The sequence below is a fragment of the Camelus bactrianus genome, chromosome 17 (assembly GCF_048773025.1).
Source record: "Camelus bactrianus isolate YW-2024 breed Bactrian camel chromosome 17, ASM4877302v1, whole genome shotgun sequence".
Taxonomy (NCBI): Eukaryota; Metazoa; Chordata; class Mammalia; order Artiodactyla; family Camelidae; genus Camelus; species Camelus bactrianus.
In genome coordinates, this window is record NC_133555.1 from 39033645 (window position 1) to 39053307 (window position 19663).

At 51.2% G+C, this 19663-nt stretch overlaps 1 protein-coding gene and 1 long non-coding RNA gene across 4 annotated transcripts in view; one reads left to right on the plus strand and one right to left on the minus strand.

Moving 5' to 3' along the window:
* The window catches only part of VIPR1 (vasoactive intestinal peptide receptor 1), a 34761-nt gene extending 31766 nt beyond the window's left edge, over positions 1 to 2995 (minus strand). Inside the window, exon 1 of one of the 2 annotated variants that reach the window (XM_045509798.2) lies at positions 2776 to 2995. In XM_045509798.2, coding sequence (XP_045365754.2) covers positions 2776 to 2853 — 78 coding nt within the window. In that variant the 5' untranslated portion in view covers positions 2854 to 2995. The remainder of the gene's footprint in view (positions 1 to 2775) is intronic. The other variant, XM_010945885.3, reaches the window with a different exon arrangement.
* Positions 2996 to 3790: 795 nt separating this feature from the next.
* LOC141573794 (uncharacterized) lies at positions 3791 to 16407 on the plus strand. Of its 2 annotated transcripts, XR_012500062.1 has the most exons (4): positions 3791 to 4137; positions 7607 to 7734; positions 10159 to 14098; positions 14474 to 16407. It is a non-coding gene; the product is annotated as an uncharacterized LOC141573794 (long non-coding RNA). The 2 variants fall into 2 exon arrangements; XR_012500061.1 differs by having other exon boundaries at positions 10159 to 16407.
* Positions 16408 to 19663: the final 3256 nt, after the last annotated feature.

A 19663-nucleotide genomic window follows, 5' to 3' on the forward strand; every position in this document is an offset into this window, starting at 1 on the left:
GGGAGGCCTGACCTTGCTGTAGGCATGTTTCCTAAATCCCACAGGGTGGCCTGCTAGGGCTCGAGTGCTGGGCAGCTGTGGACAGCTTCTGGAGAAGCTGGAAGCTGATGGCGGGGGTAGAATGCCTATGGCAAGGTGAGGCCTTCAGGAGCCGGTGGCCAGCAACCTGCCTTGCAGAGGAGACAGAGGAGCCAAGCCTCCCACAACTCCTGCCATCCCAGCCCCTGGGGGGTGCTTGGGGCTTTCTCCTCCTTCTGGGGTGAGGCCCCTTGGTCCTGCCAACAGAGGCTGTTTTATGGTCTCAGGTGGAAGATTCAACCATTTGGCTGAACTCTTCAGGGCCTGCCCTGCCTCCTCCAGGGAGCATGCCCTGACTGCTCCTCTCAGCAACCCTTGCCCCAGTTCTGGGACACTGCATCCCACACCCACTTGGGCTCGTCCTCCTAGGTCACTGGCTCTGCTCTCCCTCACCAGCTGGAGAATCTTCCCAGGGCAGGGCGTGGGTTTGATCCTTCTCTATGACACCTCCCGCCTCCGCCCCTGGGCTGGGCACTGGCCTGAGCAGTTCTACTACTAGTGAGGAGCCCCTGTGTCTGCTGTCCAGGGGGCAGGGGCAGTGGAAGATCTGAAGGGTGGCCTCGGGGCAGACTTCCTCTTCTGAGACACTGAAGGTTTTCTTTCCTTTTTTTGCTTCCCTGTTCAGAGATTTCCCCTTCCCAGATTGAGGTCAGGGCACCATAAACAGGAGTGATAAGGCCTTGGGCCTTCAAACTGAACTTTGCAGCTGCCATTTTATGACTCCAATAACATCAGCATCCCTCCCCGCTACAACCCCTGGCTGGAGTCTGGCTGGAGCAGAACTGCCTGGTGTCTGTTCAATTCAAGAGCAAGCGGTGGCTGGTGGGGAGGAGGGAGAATTAGAGAGGCAAATGGTGGCCCCTCATTCCAGCCTGCCCTCACCCACTCCTGGCTGAGTCCCTTCTCCTCCCTCGGTGGGCCCAGCCCTGCCCTGGGCTGTAGGGGACATGGGAGGGTGAGAGACCTTAGCCCTCGATCCCATAGGATGGTCAGAAAAGCACAGGCTGTGAGGTGAGTAGGGTTGAAAGGTGGGGTCAGAGTAGGGAGGGCTGAGTGGGATAGAATAGTCAGGGAAGGCTGCCTGGAGGAGAAGCTAGAGTTGGGAACTAAATGAATAAGATGCAGAAAGATAAGGGAAGCTAGGCATTGGAGGAGCCAGGTTTGGACTGTCTCAGGAGATGGGGAGCAGATGCTGCCTAGCATGAGAGAGGGTCCCACTGAAACCACTCTGCCCTTGAGCTAAGAAGGTGGGGGAATAGGGTTCCAGTGGTGGTCCCAAGATCCCTGGCTCATCCAGGGAGAATTTGAGTGGTCAGAGCCCAGGGGTGGGATAGCCAGAGGGTTGCTGGTGAGGCCTGGAGGCTCTGTGACACTGAGAGGCTGTAAGTGGTGTCAAAGCTGTGACCTCAGAGCCAGAACTTGGTGGGGCTGAGTGCTCAGGAGCTGGACCTCACCACAGCTATCAGTGGGCGGAGGGGAGGATCCTGCCAACTGCTCCCAGGTCTTCTCCCAGGATAGGCAATGAGCTCTCCATCCCCAGGGTGTGCAAGACATTAGCCAGATGGAAACAGAGATTCCTGTCCTGGTGGAGGTGATAGTAGGGGAGGTAATCATGGGATAGAAAAGACTAGGTGACTAATATATTCCACTCACCCACCCACCAACCTGGAGCTGGTGCCAGACCTGGAACCCCCAGGTTTTAGGCCCTGCCCAAGCAGCAACCCCAGATTCCTCAAGTCCTGGGATAGTGGTAGAGAGAAATCAACCTCAGTCCACGTCTGATGGGTGGGGGACAGGGGTGGCTCTGATATCTTTGGGCCTCACTTTTCATAACATGGGCTTGGGTAGTCTTCAGGTCTTCCCGGATCTTACAGGGAGATGACCTATGCATCTCCTGTCTCAACCAGAATCTGCCCTGCAGCCCAGGTGAGCCATCCCCAGACACACACTTGGGCATACCCACACGTGGGGCACAGTGGCACACATGCATCAGGGGCACACACACACCCATGTGGGGATGAAGCAGAAATGAGAGGAAGAGTCCACTGCTTCTTGGTTGTTTTTTCCCTGCTCAGCTTTCCCCATGCACGTGTCTGGCCCTTCCTCATAAACACCACCCCAAACCCTCACTGCCCACCACCTTTCACCTTGGCTTCATACCTTTCAGCTCTTCTCAGTGGGAGGGCACAGGATGGGTCCGCCTGCCAGCCACCTGATCCCAAAACCCCCTTCCCAGGTCCCAGGGTCCTCAGCTCTGGGTCTGCTGCTCAGACGTCACCCTTACAAGTAGCTTAACGCCCCACAGACACCTCCAGATGGGCACAGCACACAATGATCCTCACAGCCTCCCTCCCACCATCTACCAGACCTTCCATTTTAATGCCGGAGCATCCACTGACCTCCCCACCCTACAGCCACTACACAGAAGGCAAGTTTGAAGCCCGCTCTTTCCCACTGCTCCTCCACGGGTGTCCCAGGGCCCTGAGCTGAGCGGTGGGCTGTGCGGGAAGGGACTAGGCGTGATGGAGACCCCACCCCTCCCTCAGATCTAGATCCAGTCTGAGGCGCAGGGGAGGTGAGACCCGGTGTTCCGCACCTCTTATCTCCGCCACACAGACGTGCGCACAGGGCCCGGTTCCCGCCACTCTCGCTCCACCCCCAGCTGCCGGGACTCCAGGCGGCCCACTAGACACTCACCGCGGGGCCAAGGGCGCAGGCGAGGGCGCCGGCTAGCACGCAGAACCAGCGGGGCGGCGGCAGGCTCGGCGGGCACATGGTGCCCCCACAAGACCGCGGCAGGCGGCTTTGCGCCGGTAATGCGCGGGCGGGCTGGCCGGCGGCGCACCGCGCGGCGGATGGCGGGGAGCCTGGCGCAGTGGTGCTGCCGAGTTGGCCCCAGCGCTAAGAGGCGCAGCTCGGGGCCGGGGCGGGCCCCGGGGGCTCGTCTGACGGGCGGCGTGTCCGGCCAATGGCTCGGCAGAGGCGGGGCCACCCCGCAGGTGTGGGGCGGGGCTGGGGGCACCCCGACGAGTAGGGAGTCCCTGCGCTACCTCCTCCAGTCCCAGTCAGTCCTCAGTCACTAGGTACTGACAGGACTTCATCTCCTCCGACCACATCTCTGGGATTCTCGAGACCCCAACAGGCCTCATCCTTCCCTGCTTGGCTCACGACGTTTCCAAGAGCCTGGCTGAGATTTCCAACGCCCGCACGGCCCCTCAGCCCCACCTCAGGGCGCTCATCGCGTCCACCTTCAGAGCCGCCTCCTCCGGGAGGCCTCCCCACCAACCTCCCCATTTTGCACTTCTGCTCCTCGGAGGGCAGATGCCGGCAGGCCCGACTACGAGACAGTACATGTCACTTCACATCGCCCAGGCTGAGGGCTGCTGCCTGCGTAGGGCTCTGGGCTGCAAGTAACCCAGAGTAGGTGGGGCGCATTGTTTGATCCATTTTCAATAGCCCCAGCTAATCCCTCGCTCCGGAGAGGCCAGGCGAGGAGGAGCCAGAGCGCGAGTGAGGCCCAACTGCGGGTTCTTTGGCGCCTCCCCTGAGGCCTGGCGACCAGGCAAGGCTCCCGGACCCTTCACGACTGGGGCGCAGGGGGCGGGGTGGCGTCGTGCTTCAAGGAGGCTAGCGCGTCCGCGCCCTCGCGCGTCTAGGCTGGAGCGCCTCGGGAGGGAGGGAGGGCTGAAGTTCCAGCGCCCCCACGCGGAGAGGGAAGGTCTGTTCCCAGCGCGCGGGCCCACACCCGCGTATCCAACCTAAAACCTACCAGAGCCCTCCTCCTCCCGCCTTCCCTATTTTACAGCCTGGGAAACTGAGGTACAGAGAAAGGCCCGGATCCGGGACATCTGCCTCGGAGACCTCGCTTCCAAGGCTCGGCGGATGACATCGGGCCCAACCCGCCTCCACTGTGCGTCCTCAGGGCTCAGTTTATTCGTCCTCAGAATGAAGCGGTGGTTCACCGGCGCTGCGGCGCGGAAGAGTCGGCTTGTATACCGAATGCAGGTGGCTGCTCTGCCCTCTTTTCGAGAGCTGGAGACGGTGCAGTCGAGGCTGGAGGTAGCGGTGCTGGCGGCAGAGTAGGGTGGTTGATGGGTGACTGTGATGGGGGTGGGGGAGGGCGGTGTTCAGTTGGAGAGGCGGGGAGGGCTGCGTGTTCCTAGGCGCCTGCGGAATGTGTGGCTGATTGAAGGCGGTCCTACCGCAGGCGCTGGCTGACCAGCAGGTGCGTCAGAGTTCCCTGTGGACCCACCGGGTTTTCTTCCGTACGGGGTGGGGAACTCGGGCCCCTGACCTTCTGGGGTAAGGTGGAGTTATGGAGAGACAAGGAAAAGCCAGGAAGGAATGAGCGCCTAGCCCTCCTCGATTTCGGCTTATTTGAAGTGTTAGCATTTGCTTTCTACTCTCCCTTCCTCCCACCTCCCATTCCTTCTTCCCTTCCACCCTCCTCTCCTCCCTCCCTCCCTCTCTACTCTTTTTTCCTCTCTCTTCCCTCCCTCACACATTCATTAATAGTTTGCTGTGTGCCAGGCTCTGGTGCTGTGCACTGGGGCACAGACATGGATAAGACAATGGCACCTCTTGCCTGACGAAGACCTGAGGAGCTGTTGTACTCCCCCAGATTTCCACCTACTTCCAGACATAATCTGTGAGGCTGGATATAAGCCCTCTCCCAGACAGGAGAACTGTGAAGATGCCTTTGCCCTGGCCATTCTGGGGTTTGGACTCAACTCCTCAGGGGACGAAGTGTTTGAAGAATCACCAGCCATCTCCTCAGCCATTCCCACTTCTGGAGGCCAGGTTAGGCTCAGGAGCCAGAGGTCCTTGCCTCTGCTGTACCCTGCCAGTGCTTGTTCTCAGGCCTCAGTTCTCTAGCAGGGCAGTGGGATTTTGTCCAGACCCAGGTGTGCTAGGTGTGAATGGGCTTTGACTCTTATGAACCTTTGCCCACTCTATGCGCACATGCACACACATGCAGGCACACACCACATGACCAGCCAGCTGCAGAATGCTGAAATCCCACCATTAAAGCTTGTCCTTTGGCCTGTTGAAGTTCTGCTCTCTCTGAGGACAGAGCACATAAGAGTGCATTGATGGGGTCAGGATTGGGGAAAAAGAGGGAGCCAGACCCTACTTTGCCAAGTGAACCTTGGCCAGGCCCAGCAGGTGGCAGAAGAGGGAGGGGTGGGAAGCTTAAGGCACCCAGCTGGGGTGGCTGCCTCTCCTCTTGTTCTGGAGGGTGTCCACAAGAAACTTCCTCCTTAGCTTGAGGGCTATGTGGGCAGGCAGGAGGCAGTGAGAGTGACTGGCTGGGCCTCTGGATGCCCTTGCAGTCCCCAGGATCCCAGGAAGGAAGCCGGTGCCTAAGGATAGCTTCTGTGTACAGTCTTTGCAATGAAAATTACATCTTTGTTCAGAATTGTTCTCCTGGGGGACCCACCCTTCTTTACCTATCAAAAGGCACAAAACAACTTCAGAAGTAAAAGAAGGAGCAGAAGAAGAAAATAGGAAAAACAAACAAAAACCTGAAAAATTCAACCAAGGCTCAATCTGACCATGCTTTGACCAGTTGTTCCCACGTGTCCAGTCCTGTGTCCTCAGGCACTGCCGGGGGCTCACCCATGGGCCCATTCCTGGGGAGTCCTGTGGGATCTGATAAAAAAAAAAAAAGCCATCCTTTCACCTGTCTGATGATCTGGGAAGGCTTCTAGGGTAGGGGAGTTGGGGGGGCGGTGTGGGTGGAGACAGACTACCTGAGGGGGTGAGAAGCAATGATTTGGATCTCTATTCCTTATCCCCCCACCATGTCCAAAGCCCGAGACCCTCTGGAGTGGCCTTTGCCTCACCAGTCCAAGTTTGGGGAGGGAGCCACAGCCACCCCCTGCTCTTTGTTCCCCCATGTCCTGTTGCATGGACTCCTCCCAGGGGTTTTCTGTTCTGAGGTCTCTCCTCCTGGATCCCTGGAACTAGTCCCCCATCTCTGTCCCAAGCCCCAACTCCCTTCTGGATACGAGAATCAGAGGGGTGCAGAAGGTGGGGGGGAAAGAGAGAGAGGCAGTCACTTGCCTTCCCCCGTGATGACAGGAGCGGCAGGAAAGAATCTGCAGTTACTCATTTGGAGCCTGCCTGGCTTCCTGGCTGCCTGCCTCTTCCCTGAAGTGGGTGCCTCTCTTGCCTTCCCCAGTCCTTCATCCACCTCCCTGAGTCATGCATTCACTGCTTCAAGGCTTCCAGCTCAGGAACTCAATGATGGTAAGGTCTGCTGTGGAGTGGAAGTGTAGCTGGGGACCCTACCATGGTCTTGGCCTCCATGGTAGGGGCCAGGGACCTGGCCTGGGGAGTCACTGTTCCAGGACTCCCCTTCCAGAGCCATCCACATTGCTGCATGGATGCAGGCAAGCTTTGCCTTTTCTGGGTTTCTGAGTAGAAGGGACCTACACCTTTGGTCTTTATCCGTTGAGTAAGGCTGGCAGCTCTAGGGATACGAAGTGCTCACCACCTCCCTAGGCCTCTCCTTCTCTGGGTCCAGTTCTTCTTGTGAGATGATGCTTCTTAACTCCAAGCTGTGCTTTGGTGGTGGTGGTGGGGTGGGGTGGCAGGAGAGTCCCGTTGCTTAAAGAAGCAACATTCCCTTCATCTCTCTGTAACAGCTTTGCAGTGAATAGCATCCTTTCACCCGTCACATTTCACCGCCTACACTGGCCTGGCCCTGTGGCGAGTGCTGGGGATGTCCCGGTGACTTAGACAGTGGCTGCCCCTCTGGGGCAACCTAGCACTGCTCAAGTGAGTGGGGCTCTGGGGGGATCTTCTAATGGTGCTGCAGATGCACTAGGGAGAAAACAAAGTTCACAGGAGTGCAGGTGATGGAGGGAGAATTGTCCTGACTTGATAGATGGGGAAATAAAGCCCAGGGACCAGTTCTGAAGTGGCCTGCACCATCCCTTGGTCCTGGAGACTGGGTCTTAGATCTCAGGAGGGAGGGGGCAGAAGGGAGGGGTTGGTGCCAACTGCCAGTGCATCAGTTCAGATCCTCCAGTGAACAGATGCTATTATGTAGTTAGGATTCTTGGAAGTTTATTGGATGGCAGAGGGAGCCTGTGAAAGACGAACGAGGAGAAAGCAGGACTCTGTAAGAAGAACTTCAGACTGTGATGCAGCTCTGACAGAGCCTCTGCTGACCTACTGTGAGCTGCAGAGCAAAGATGGCACAGAGGTGCCTTGGTAACCCTACCATGCTCGGTCAATGGCTGGGGGCCATCTGGTAAGAGCAGGGCCCAGCTAGTTTTATAGGAGAATTCTATAACCTTTAAGGAACAGATGACTCCTGTGTAATCCAACTGCTCATGCGCAGCAAAGAAGATAGTCTGTTTCCCAAAATATTCTAGGAGGTATCATAATGCTGATATCAAAACAGGGCGAGGATAGCACAAGAAAAGAAACCACATTCCATTTTATGACTTAATGGATAATAATAAATATGTTTATGAATTAATTTAATATATGATTTAATTTAATGTTTAATTAATAGGAATCACACTTGGAACTGCCTGGCAACCCAGCTGCAGAGAAAAACCAGCTGGGTGGGACCACCTGCGCGGGGCTGGGAACCAGGCCAGCAGGAAGCCTGGGAGGAGGAGAGAGGCGGGAGGAGGAGAGGTGAGGAAGGAGAGCTGGAGGGGGAGGGATGAGGCAGGAAGGGAGTGGCTGGGGTGGGTGAAGACTGAAAGTTGGGAGGGAGGAGAGGAATGATCAAGGCAGGAGGGGAGGGGGGTGAAGGGGAAACGGAATGCTGGAGCAAGGGGAAGTCATTTCTAGCAAGCCCATCCCTGGGCCCTCCCTCCACCTTTTCTTTCTGTCTCAGGTCCTCTTCATTTCATCCCTGACCTGCTCACCTGCTCACCATAGAAGCTTCCACATCATCTCTGCCTTCTCCCTGGCCCCCCACTCCCAGCAGCCAAGTTGAATATTATTATTCCTGCTCTAGCCTGGCACATGCTGGCCACTTAAGAAAAGCTTCAAAATATACAAAGTAGATAAAATAACATAATGGACTCCCATGTGTCCCCTATCACTTTGTTTCCTCTGTACCCCCACCCTAGCCATGATCATTTTAAATCAAATCACTGATCTATCACTTTATCTGTAAATATCTCAATATGTACCGCTAAAGGATAAAGACTCAAAAACAAATGACCCCCACAATACCATTATCACACAATACCATTTTTATACTAACCATCCCCTGCACCTGCCAAAATTCCTTAACAGCATTAAAGTCATTATTTAATTTTCATTCTTTGCCTTATTAATGCTTTTATTTTCTACTTAAATAAGGCTTACACATTATAATTCAATAGATAGTTTCCTTCATCTCTCTGCCTCTCTTTTCCTTGCGAATTCTCTTCGGAAGAAACGGGTTGGTCCTGCCCACTGGCTTCCACAATCAGAGCTTTGATGATTGTGTTCCGTGGTGTTACTTAACCAATTTATCTAAGACTGATTATTTTGAAACACACCTTAAAACATAAGTGAGATGCTTTTGCTTCTTGGGTCAAAGTGCCCACAAATTGTAAGTGAGTCCCCTATCACCTCCCCTTCACCTCTCCTCTGTTTCCCCCTCTTGCTTCCAGCCACACTGGCCTCCCTTCTCTTCCAGGAACTCATTCCCAGCCCACTCTTGCTCTGAGGTCTTTGCACTGGCTGTTCCCTCTGCTTGGAAATGTTCTACCCCTAGGTATCAATCACTAGAGCTTCTGACCTCTCTCTTTAAGGCTGACTTCCCTACGAATACTGTAAACAGCTCCCTCCCCTCTGACCAAGGGGCTCCCACACCCTGTCTACCTTTTTTCCCCATTGCACATATCACCTTTTAAGGTTCTACGTCCTTTAGTTATTTGTGAACTCACTTTATTAAACTTATTGTCTGTCTCTCCCTGCTAGAACAGGGAGTTCCAGGGGGGCAGGGATTTTCAGGTATTTTCTTCCCAAATGTATCTCAAATCTCTAGAATGGTGCCTGGCACTCAGTAAGTCCTCCATTTGTATTTATTGAATACACAAAGAAGTGAATGATTCTTTCTAAAACTCGTAGCTGATGCCACCTTCCCTCTGTCCAGGATTCCAGTGCTGCCCTCTCACAGGCTGAAGAGAAACCCCTCCCCGCCCCTCCTTAGCCTGGCCTTGGAGGCTCTTCCCCACTCGCACCCAAGCCTGGGCTCTGCCCTGCAGAACATCGTGCTCTTTCCTGTCCCCTGCTGTTGCCTGGGCTGTTCCTCCTTCCAGGAGTGCCATCCTCCACACGTCTCTCAGGGGAGACTTTGTCATGCCTCAGAGCTTGAGTCTATATTGGTAACCCCCTCTAGAAAGACTTTTAGGGCCTCTCCCGGGATGACAGGTCTGCAGTGGGTGTCAGTGATGGTTCGATAAGCAAGAGAAGTGGAGCTCCTCCAGCAAGCCTTTCCTGCTTAGACCTATCTTTGACTCTAGGCCAAGTCTCACCCTTGATCATAGGCTTATCCCTAACCATGACCCCACGCCTCCACTCAGAATGATCCTAGACTGATGCCTGACCCCAGCCTGACCCCTAACCCTTATCTTGGGTCTCGATCCAGACTAACCTTTGATCGATCATGAGCCCAAGCCCAGAGAGACCTGTGACCCCAGGATGATACCTAAATTCTCAGCATGGGCCTCAGCCCAGCCTGACTTCTGAACCCAATCCACACTGCCTGCCACGGTGGGTGAGAGTGTGTGGCTGGCTCCCGGCAGGCAGTCCTCGAGCATCTGAGTCCACAGCCCCTAGGGAGGGGGCAGTTCTCACATCTGCCCTCTCCCCATCCCTCCCCTCTGGCTCCCAACCCAGTGGATGCTGCCAACCTCGTAAAAGACTTTGAGGCTGGGCATCAGGGGAGGGAAAGAACTGGCCAGACCAGCCCAGGCCTCTGTTTGCACAGATTTGGGTAAAAATAGCCTCAGCTACACAAGCCTCTCTCTCTTCCTCCCTATCCTGGACTCCGCCCAGGTCCAAATCACTTGTCAGTTGTTCCTGACCCTAGGCCTTTTCTTGCCTGGGATGGGACAGGGCCCAGAAAGATGGGCGCCAGGACCCAGACATCTTCAGCAACTCTGCTACAGCCCAAGTGGAGCCTGACACCTGCAGCCGCTTCTGGGAAGCCACCCTGGATTGGCTTCTGGCTCTCTTGTCTCATCCATTATATGAGGTAGTGTATCCCCCTCTTAGAGCGTGTAGACATCTCTATCCTCTGCCTTGCAATGGGAGGCGAGGCAGGGAGGAAACCCAGCTCCTGCCCTGAGAGCACTCAGGGTGGGGTGGTAGGGGAGACCAGAGTCCTCTGGAGGGATGAGTTAGGGTGTGAGTCAGGGCTCTGCAGGCTGGGCTTAGCCTCTCTGGGTGGTGCAGACCAGAGGAGGGGCTCAATGGGAACGGTGCTCTAAAGGGGATGGAGGATTAGGGAGGAGAGGTCTTGGACTGGTGGTGGAGGAGGAGTGTGTGTGTGTGAGTATAACCTCTAGCTGGGCAGCTGGAAGGGGGTAGAAGGTAGAAGTCTTGTAGGCTGGCACCAAGACCACATTGGAGAGCAACTGAACACTAGCAGTGGACCATGAGAAGGGGTCCCGCCCCAGGAAAGTACACAGCTGTGTGTGTTAAAGAAATGTCTCATGCCTTGTCTCAGGGAAACTCATGGGGAAGCTTGGGCCTGAGGATCCCTTAATCTGGGGCTAGAGTAGGGCTGGGGTGTGGCTTCCCCTCCATATGGCTAGGCTGCGTGTTTTATCATAGCCAGGTTGCTCTAGCCTGGCACATGCTGGCCACTCAGCTATTGGAGTCTTTTCCTTAGTCCTCCTGATGTCAGTGTGAAAAAACATTCTGTAGAATGCATCCATCATCATCCAGTGCCCTTCGGGTAATACTCTCTTGATTGTTTGGGTGGAAACCACAGCTCCCCTACCCTTGGCCCACGTGATTCAGTGGTTGGGTAGGGCTCAGCCTCTGCTCTGGCTCCCCTCCTGGGTACTTACTTGCCCCAGGCCTGGCCAGTGAGAGCTTTGCTGATGGTCACATGCTTCAAGCTGAGCCAGTGAGGATCAGCCTGGGAACTTTTACCAGAACTCTAGGAAAGAAGTGTGCTTTTCTGCTAGTAAGCTGGAAACATATACGCCTGCCTGGTGAGAGATGTATCTGATGATATTATTTGAGTCCCTGAATCCAGCTGCACCTAAAGCCAGTTTACCCATGGACTTTTCAGTTTCTGAGTTGTAACTCCCTTCTTGGCTTAAGCTAGTGTACGCTGGCTTTCTGTCACATGAAACAGAAAGAGTTCTAATACTGCAACCTGCCCGCTCCCCACCCTGCCCCCCAGGGCCTGAGCTGTTCAGGGAGAGGGGAGTGTAAAAGTCCACCTTGAGGAGTAGTGGGAAAGGGCCTGTGGCTTGTTTTAGCTCTGTGACAGAGAGAGGCATTTCCTTTGAATCTTCCCGTTGGCCTCTGCTCCTGGCCTGGGAGTCTCTCCTGAACCTGGTGCTTTTTCTTTTTCTGTAATAAGATGCTCTGCTCCAACTCTGTAGAGTGAGTGGGGTCAGTGTGGTTCCCCCAGCTTCTCCCACTGTCCTGCAGGATGTGCCATGCTTTCCCAGTGAGAAGGGTCTGGAGCTGGCCCTCTGTGCCTCCTCTCACCCAATCCCACAAAACTGCCTCCTCCCACGTCAGATGCCAGTCACCAAGCCCAGGTTGTTACCTGTGCTCCTGACGGATTGGCTATAAATCTGAGTGAGGTTCCCACGACCCCCTCCTTAGGTTTGATTAATTTGTTAGAGTGGCTCACAGAACTCAGGGAAATGCTTCTTTATATTTACTGGTTTATTAAAGAATATGGAAAAGGATTCAGATGAACAGCCAGATGAAGAGATTCGTAGGGGAAGGTCTGGGAGGGTCCCGAGTGCAGGAGCTTCTGTCCCGTGGAGGTGGGATACTTAACCCTCCTGGTATGTGAATGTGTTCCCCAACCTGGAAGCTCTCTGCACCCTGAGCTTTGGGGATTTTTATGGAGGCTTCATCATGTAGGCATGATTGATCATTAAGTTCATTTCCAGCCTGTGTCTCTTCTCAAGAGAATGGGTGGTGGTGGGGCTGAAAATTTTAAGCTTCTAATCATGATTTGGTCTTTCTAGTGTCCAGCGCCATCCAGGAGCTATGCAGGAGCCCACCAGACTCACCTTATTAGAACAAAAGATGCTCCTATCACCAGGAAATTTTAAGAGTTTTAACACCTGTGGCAGGAACTGGGGTCAAAGACCAAATATGAGAACAAAAGATGCTGCTAGTGCTCTTATCACTTAGGAAATTACAAGAGTTTTAGGAGCCCTGTGTTAGGAACCAGGGATGAAGACCAAATGAGCATGTCTTATTATAAATCACAGTATCACATGCAGGAACTTGGGTGCAGATAGTTTACTTAGGTGATCTTAGGGGGCTGGAGTTGGGGGGCGGGGAGTGTGCTATCAAGGTCTCTGCTTTAGGGGATGGGGCTCAACTCAGCTAGGACCTCAGAAGTCCTCCCAGAGTGGTCCATGATGGGGCGGGAAGCCGGGGCATTTCTCTACAGGTGCCACTCTGGGAAATGAACTCCCCTACCTGCACTCTCACCCCCTCATAACTTGGCCTCATGGTTTCAGAGATAGCTCTGAGACAGGCAAGGGGAGAGATCTAGGTACTCTTGAAGTGGGGTGCTGAGAGCCTGCCTGGAACTCTACACCACAGTTGTGGCTGTAATTGGAAGAGGGACCACCAAGCATCTGCTGTGGAAGAAGTAGAGAACAGATTAGAGAAACAGTTGGGAAACTGAAGGCTTCCCTGTGAGCTGCTGGCCATCACTTAAAACTGCAATCCAGGGGGCCCCTCAGGCCCACCGTTTCTACTCAATCTTACCAGAAACTCTCCTCTGCCAAGCTCCAGGCTGAGCACAATGGAAGCATTCAGAAGTTGAAGTCATAAATATAAGTTAAAAAAGAACCAGAAAGAAGAAAAGATGAAATAAAGCCCGTTGCTAGTCTGGCTGCCCGTCCCCTGGCCCAGAATACCCCTTTCTAAGACTTCATGGCCCACCTCTGCAAGAGTTGAATGAGGACCTCTCCTGACTGGAGGTCACTCCTTCCCTCTTCTCTGGGAGTCTCTATGTATTTTTTTTTTTAGTGCCATGGACCTTCTGGTGAAGCCTGTGGACTCTGGTAAGGTTGATTTGTGGGGGGAGGGGAATTAGGTTTGTTTGTTTGTTTATTAATGGAGGCACTGGAGATTGAACCCAGGACCTCATGCATGCTAAGCACACACTGTATCACTGAGTTATACCTCCTTCCCAAGGCTGATGTTTTTAAATGCTTAAGAAAAAATAAAGGATTGCAAAGGAAAGCAATTGAAATACAACTACCAAAATATTAAAAACAAGTGTGTCAGTGTTATACATATATTTCTTCATTTGTGTATCAAATAACAAAATCCAGTGTCAGGCTGAAAAAAAGATGGTGATTTGAAAGCAGTGATGAGAGTAAATGACATTTTGAGACATCTCCACCAATGGGAATGTGAGATGAAAATATCTGGCATTTCTGTTGGTGACGAATCACAGCTCCCTATGTTTGTTGCCTACTTTCATGATGGAAGAAAATGCTGTATGTCAGTTAAAAGCTAATAGGAATAAAGTTGTGATTTTCTCCCGCCTAAGTACATGGACCCTCAGATCCGTTTTTATGTATTCCTTTCAGGGGGTGTGGTGGGTCTGTGGATCCAGGGCTAAGACGCTATGTTCTATGGGGAACCTTAAAACCTTAACTGAGCTGTTGTCTTCTCAGGCTCCCTGGCTCCATCTGGAGATCCTCTCCCTGCCTGGGCTGGTTGCTGTTAAGCCGGTGAAGTCAGAGGAAATGCCAGTGTGTATGTGCATTTGGACCCTGGGGACAGGAGGGCCACTCCAACCTCAAGACATCATGACCCCTATGGCTTCCAGGTGAGGGGAAACCTGAATCAGACTTAGCCACAGCCGTGGGCAGCTCAGTCAAGGAGGGGAACACGCAGATAGTGCTAGTATAGGAAACAAAATGTCGGGGCCACCAGAGTGCTGGGCAGCCTTAGAGAAGGGAGAAAGCATCTCTGTTGGGATTCAGGAAAGTGTCTTGGACAGGGTAGCCTATGAAAGTCAAGTGGGATGTGCAAGGCGGTGCCCCCAGCAGGAGGCACTGGGGCTGTGGCTGGAGGGTTAGGTCGGGGTAGGATGGGAGTGAAAGGAGGAGGCACAGCTGGGCACACGAGCACAGACCTAGGCAGGCAGGTGGCTTCCCGCCACCCCTCCACAGTGCTGAGCCCTTGGGCACTTCCTCCCCAGGAGGCCACCGGGAGAGCCGGTCCAGCCACCGGTGCACTTCTTGGCTTTCAGGCAGCTCAACCTAGAAGTGCCAGCTTCTCAAGCCGAAAGCCAGGCACTCAAGCTGAAAGCCACTGCCCTCACCAGCAAGTGTGGGATCAGCTGCTTTAAGGCTCAGAGCCCGGCTATCTTAGAGGTTTGTAATCACTAGATTAAAAGAATAATTGCTGCATTTGCTCTAAGCCTGGCCCATCCCTGTATTGTTTCACTTCTGGTGGGGGCTGTGGAAGCCGCTGGGATAGCTCTATGGGACCCAACGCAAGTCTGAGCCTCAAGAGAGGTGACTGGAAGCCCAGCCTCCCTCAGCCCCACTGCACCCTGAGAGGAGGCAGAACAGGCTATAGGACTGAGGAGTAGAAATGGGTGGTGGCAAGGCTCAAGGGCTAGACTGGATCACTTCTATCCAGCCCTGCCCCCAGAGATGTTCACTGGCCAAGGTGGCTATTTTTCAGCTTTTCAGCTCTGCCCCTTGGTCCTCCACTCCCCGGTTCATCCTCAAATACCTGACTCTGGGTTCCCCCTCTGACTCCTTCATCCTCCCTCCACAAGCTCACCGAGCCTCTAAGTCTCCCCACAGCCCGGCTCCCCGACTGCTTACTGCCCTGTTGGAAGCAGCTGAGGATGTGGTGTTGTGACTAGTTTTTACTTTAGTCACTTTTTTGCCTGTGCATGTCAAATTGCTCCAGCATTATTTGTTGAATGATTTGTTTATTTCTTTCTCTATTGAATTTCTTTTGCACCTTTGTCAAAAATCAGTTGGACACTTATGTGTATGGGTCTATTTCTGGATTCTCTGTTCTGTTCCTTTGATCTGTATGCTCACCATCTCTAATTCCACACTGCCTTGATTACTGTATTAAGCCTTGCCATTGGGTACAGTGATGCCTCCTTCTTTGTTCTTCTTTTTCAAAATTATTTTAGCTATTCTAAGTCCTGTGCTTTTCCATAAAAATTTTAGAATAAATTTGTCTATGTCTATAGAACACTTGCTGGGAATTTTGATAGGAATTATATTAGACCTGTTTATTATGTTAAATTTTCCATTTCTGAACACAGTATGTCTATTTATTTATTTAGAACTTCTTTAATTTCTTTTGTCAGCATTTAATAATTTTCAGGAAATGTCTTTTACATGTTTTATTAGAGCTATATCTAAGTATTTTGTTTTCTTTGGGATGATTGTAAAGAGTATTATATTTCAAATTTCAGTTTCTACATATTCATTTTAGGATACAGACATGCAGTTGATTTTTGTTTATTGATCTTATGTCCTGTGACCCTGCTTAACTCACTTATTAGTTTTTTGGTAGATTGCTTGGGATTTTCTACAAAGACAATCACATCATTGGAAATAGGACCAGTTTTATTTCTTCCTTTCTTCCTATATGCTTTAAAAATTTTTTAATTAACATATATTCAGTTACAGTGTGTCAATTTCTGGTCAATGTCCCAGTCATGCATATACATACATATATACATTTTCATATTTTGTTTTCATTAAAGGTCATTACAAGATATTGAACATAAGGTTGAGGAAATTCTTGCTTCCTAGTTTTCTGAGAGTTTTATCATGAATGGGTGTTGGATTTTGTCAAATGCTTTTTCTATGTCAATTGTCACAATCTGATGATGTTTTTCTTTAGCTGATTGATATAGTGGAGTATTGATTTTGAATGTTGAAATAAATTTACATATTTGGAATCAATCACAGTTGGCCTTGGAGCATAATTATTTTTGTGCATTGCTGGATTCAATTTTCTAATATTTTGTTGAGGATTTTTGTGCTCATGAGAGATACTTGTTTGTAGTTTTCTCGTGATGTCTTTGGTTTTTATATCAGGGTAATACTAGCTTCATAAAATAAACTAGGACGTAGTCCCTCCTCTTCTGTTTTCTGGAAGAAATTATGTAAAATTGTTGTTAATTTTTAATAAATATTTGCTGGAACTCTCCAGTAAAACCATCTGGGCCTGGATGTTTCTTTTTTAGGAGCTTTTAAATTATAAATTCAATTTCTTTAATGATTGTAAGACTTTTTCTATTATGCATTTCATCTTGGTCGGGATTTGGTAGTTAGTGGTTTCATGTCTGTGTGTGTTTATATTTCTGGATTGGAAGCTTCTGCAATACCCTACCCAGGACATGTGAGAGGCAAGGAGGAAACCCAGGGGACTCATTATGGTGTCATTCCTTAAATCCAGAGGGCTATCAACAGTCTGCATTTTCTTCCCATCTTTCAATATCTTCTTATGCTTGTTTGTTGTATTATGTCCAAGGATTTTTCATCATATGAGGGAGGACCAGGGAGAATGGGACAATTCCATCTTGGTGAAAGTGGAAAACTTGTTGTTTTGAAGCAAAGCAGTAATAGTGCAAACAAGCTCAGTCTCTTATTGTTTCATAAAATAACTGGTGAGGGACACCAGCATTACTTGAGCAAAACTGGAAAAATCCTCTTGACTACTCATGAATCTTAGCAGTATATGTGAAAACAAGTTCAGATTCACTCATGATTCTAAAAAGAAACTTCTTTTTTTTTCTTGGAACAAACAAGATCTATCCTTACAGTATTTGTGAAAGCTAGATCCAAGTCTCACAGTGTTCTCAAAATTTCCTATTGTAAGTTGAAACATATTAAAACAAATTCAACCAGTATTTGTGCAAACAAGTCCAAATTAAGATGAATCTAAGCAGATTTTGGTATCTGGATCTTGAACCTGGACCTCAGAACTGTACCTATACCTTGGGAATCATCCTGGTTGTAATCCTCAGACCTGGATTTAGACCTTTCCGTTGTCATGGATTTAGATCTTGGATCAGTATCTCTAATCTTGGAACTAAACCTAGACCCAGACCTCTGATTTGGACCTTGATCTGAGCTTGGATATGGACTTTGACCCTGTACCTGGGCAGAGTCTTTAGATTAGACCTTGAACTTTAACCTCCAAGCTTGGGGTTGGATCTTAGATTTGTACTTCAGACCTGAACCTAGACACGACTATGGATGTGGATATTGGACTTGGATATTGAACCTGGGTTTTCCTTATTACATGGAAGTAACTTTAGAGCTGGAACTTGGATGTGGAGCTGGACGTTGGACCTGGACCTTTAACCTCAGGCCTATATTTCTGTCATGGACCTGGACCTGACCTTCGTTATGGATGTGGGATGTGAACCCAGGATCTTGACATAGACGTTGGACATAGTCTTTGGAATAGTCTTTATCTAGTACCTTGGATCTTACTTGTAACTTGGAACTTGGACTTGGAACTGGACATTGGTCTTGGACCTTGACCCTGTATCTGACCTTAGACCTAGAACCTTCAGCATGGACCTTTGCACTGGACCTGGACCTGAATCTTGGGCATTGAATCAGGAACTCTAATATCAGACCTGAACTTCAACCTTAGACATGGCCTTTGGATGTTCTACTTAGACTTTGGATCTGGCTCTTGGATCTCGCTTTTTAGCTTGGACATTGGGTGAGATCTTAGACATGGAAACGACATAGACCTAGACTGCTGACTTTGATCTTGGAACTGAACTTTGATGTTGGAACTAAGGTTTAGACGTTGATTCTGAGCTTTTCTTTCTCTTTGTGCAAGTATACTTATTTTAATTTAGCTTGCAGCAAGAAGACACTTTTGAGAACAATGCATGAAACTGAGTTTGTTTATACATTTGGGAAAACTACTTGTTTTCCTAACAATGATCTCATTCATCTTATTTGGCTCTAACTTGCTATAACAAAGTACTTTTGTTTTTTAAACAGTGTATGAAAATGGGCTCTTATACACAAATACTGTTGAGATATACTTTAACTCACACTAACTTGCAATAGGAATTTTTGAGAATTCTATGTAATTGTTAGCTCATTTTCACGAAACCTGCCAGGATTCATTAGTGTAATTGAGGGAAATGTCTGTTTTTTAGATTTTTGGTTAGATAATGTTTACATTCATTACGGCTTGTTGTACAAGGCAATAAGGAAGGTCCACGTGTGAAGTTTAGGTCTGGAAACCAAATTCCATTTCTAAAGTTCTGAACATAGGACCCTGTTCAATGATCCAGGTTCATATTCAAGGTTCAAGTCCAAGTTCCAGGCCTAATGTCAGATCTAATGTGCGTTTAAGGCAAAGTTCAAGATCCAGATCCAAAATCCATATCCAGGTCTGAAGTCTAGGTGCAATGACTAGGTCCAATGTCAAAGTCTAGGCCTAGGTCCAAAATTCAGTTTCAGTCTGGTCCAAGCCCAGAGTAAAGTTGCATGTCTGAGGTCAGATCATATATGCAGTTTCAAGCAAGTGCCAAGGTTCAAATTCCAGACCCATATCCAGGTCTGAGGTCTAGCTTTTAAAGTATAGGCCCATGATCAGGTCCAAAGATCTGGTGAAATTCCATGCCAAGTTGAAAGTCTAAGGTCCCATCTGTAAAGTCTAAATCCTCAGTTGAGAGGGGTGGGCGCTTGTCGGCGTCGCGCTGACGTCACGCGCGCGCTGACGTCGCCGGCTGCCGCGGCCTCTGGAGCGGTTGGGGCGCGCGAGGCGCGGAGTTTGAGTCGTCTGAGGGCCGCTCGGCGCCTGGCTCTCCTGCCTCCGCCCGCCGCGCCGCGCGAGCAGCGCCTGGGCAGGACTGAGCGCTGCGGCCGGTTCCCGCGGGAACCCGCGCTGACGGCCGGGCGGCGCTCGGCGGAAGTTGGCCCCTCACGGGCGGGACGGTCGCGGCCACGGAGCCCTTTAGCGTGGAGTACTTCAGCGGCCAGGTGCAGCAGGAGGACGTCGGCGGCCGCCTGCAGGTCGGCTGGGAGCTGCGCTGCCTCGGCGCCCCCGGCGCCATCCCGAACCTGCAGGACGACCTGGGCCGCCTGGGCAAGACGGTGACGCTCTCACTGGCTGGGTGGGCTCGAGCAACTACCGGGTAAGCGGCGGCGGCGGCGGCGTGGCCAGCTCTTTAATCTCCGACGTACGGGTCCGGCTGGGCGAGTCCCCGGAGAGGGGGCGCCTAGGAACCGCCCCGTGGACTCGGGGTTCCCGGAGGCGCCCCCGCTTGGAGAGCCTGCCTCTCCCACCGCGAGCCGGAGACCGACTTCCCACCACGACCATCTTTTCCACAGTTAGGAACAATGACAAACTGAGCAATTTCGTGACACCG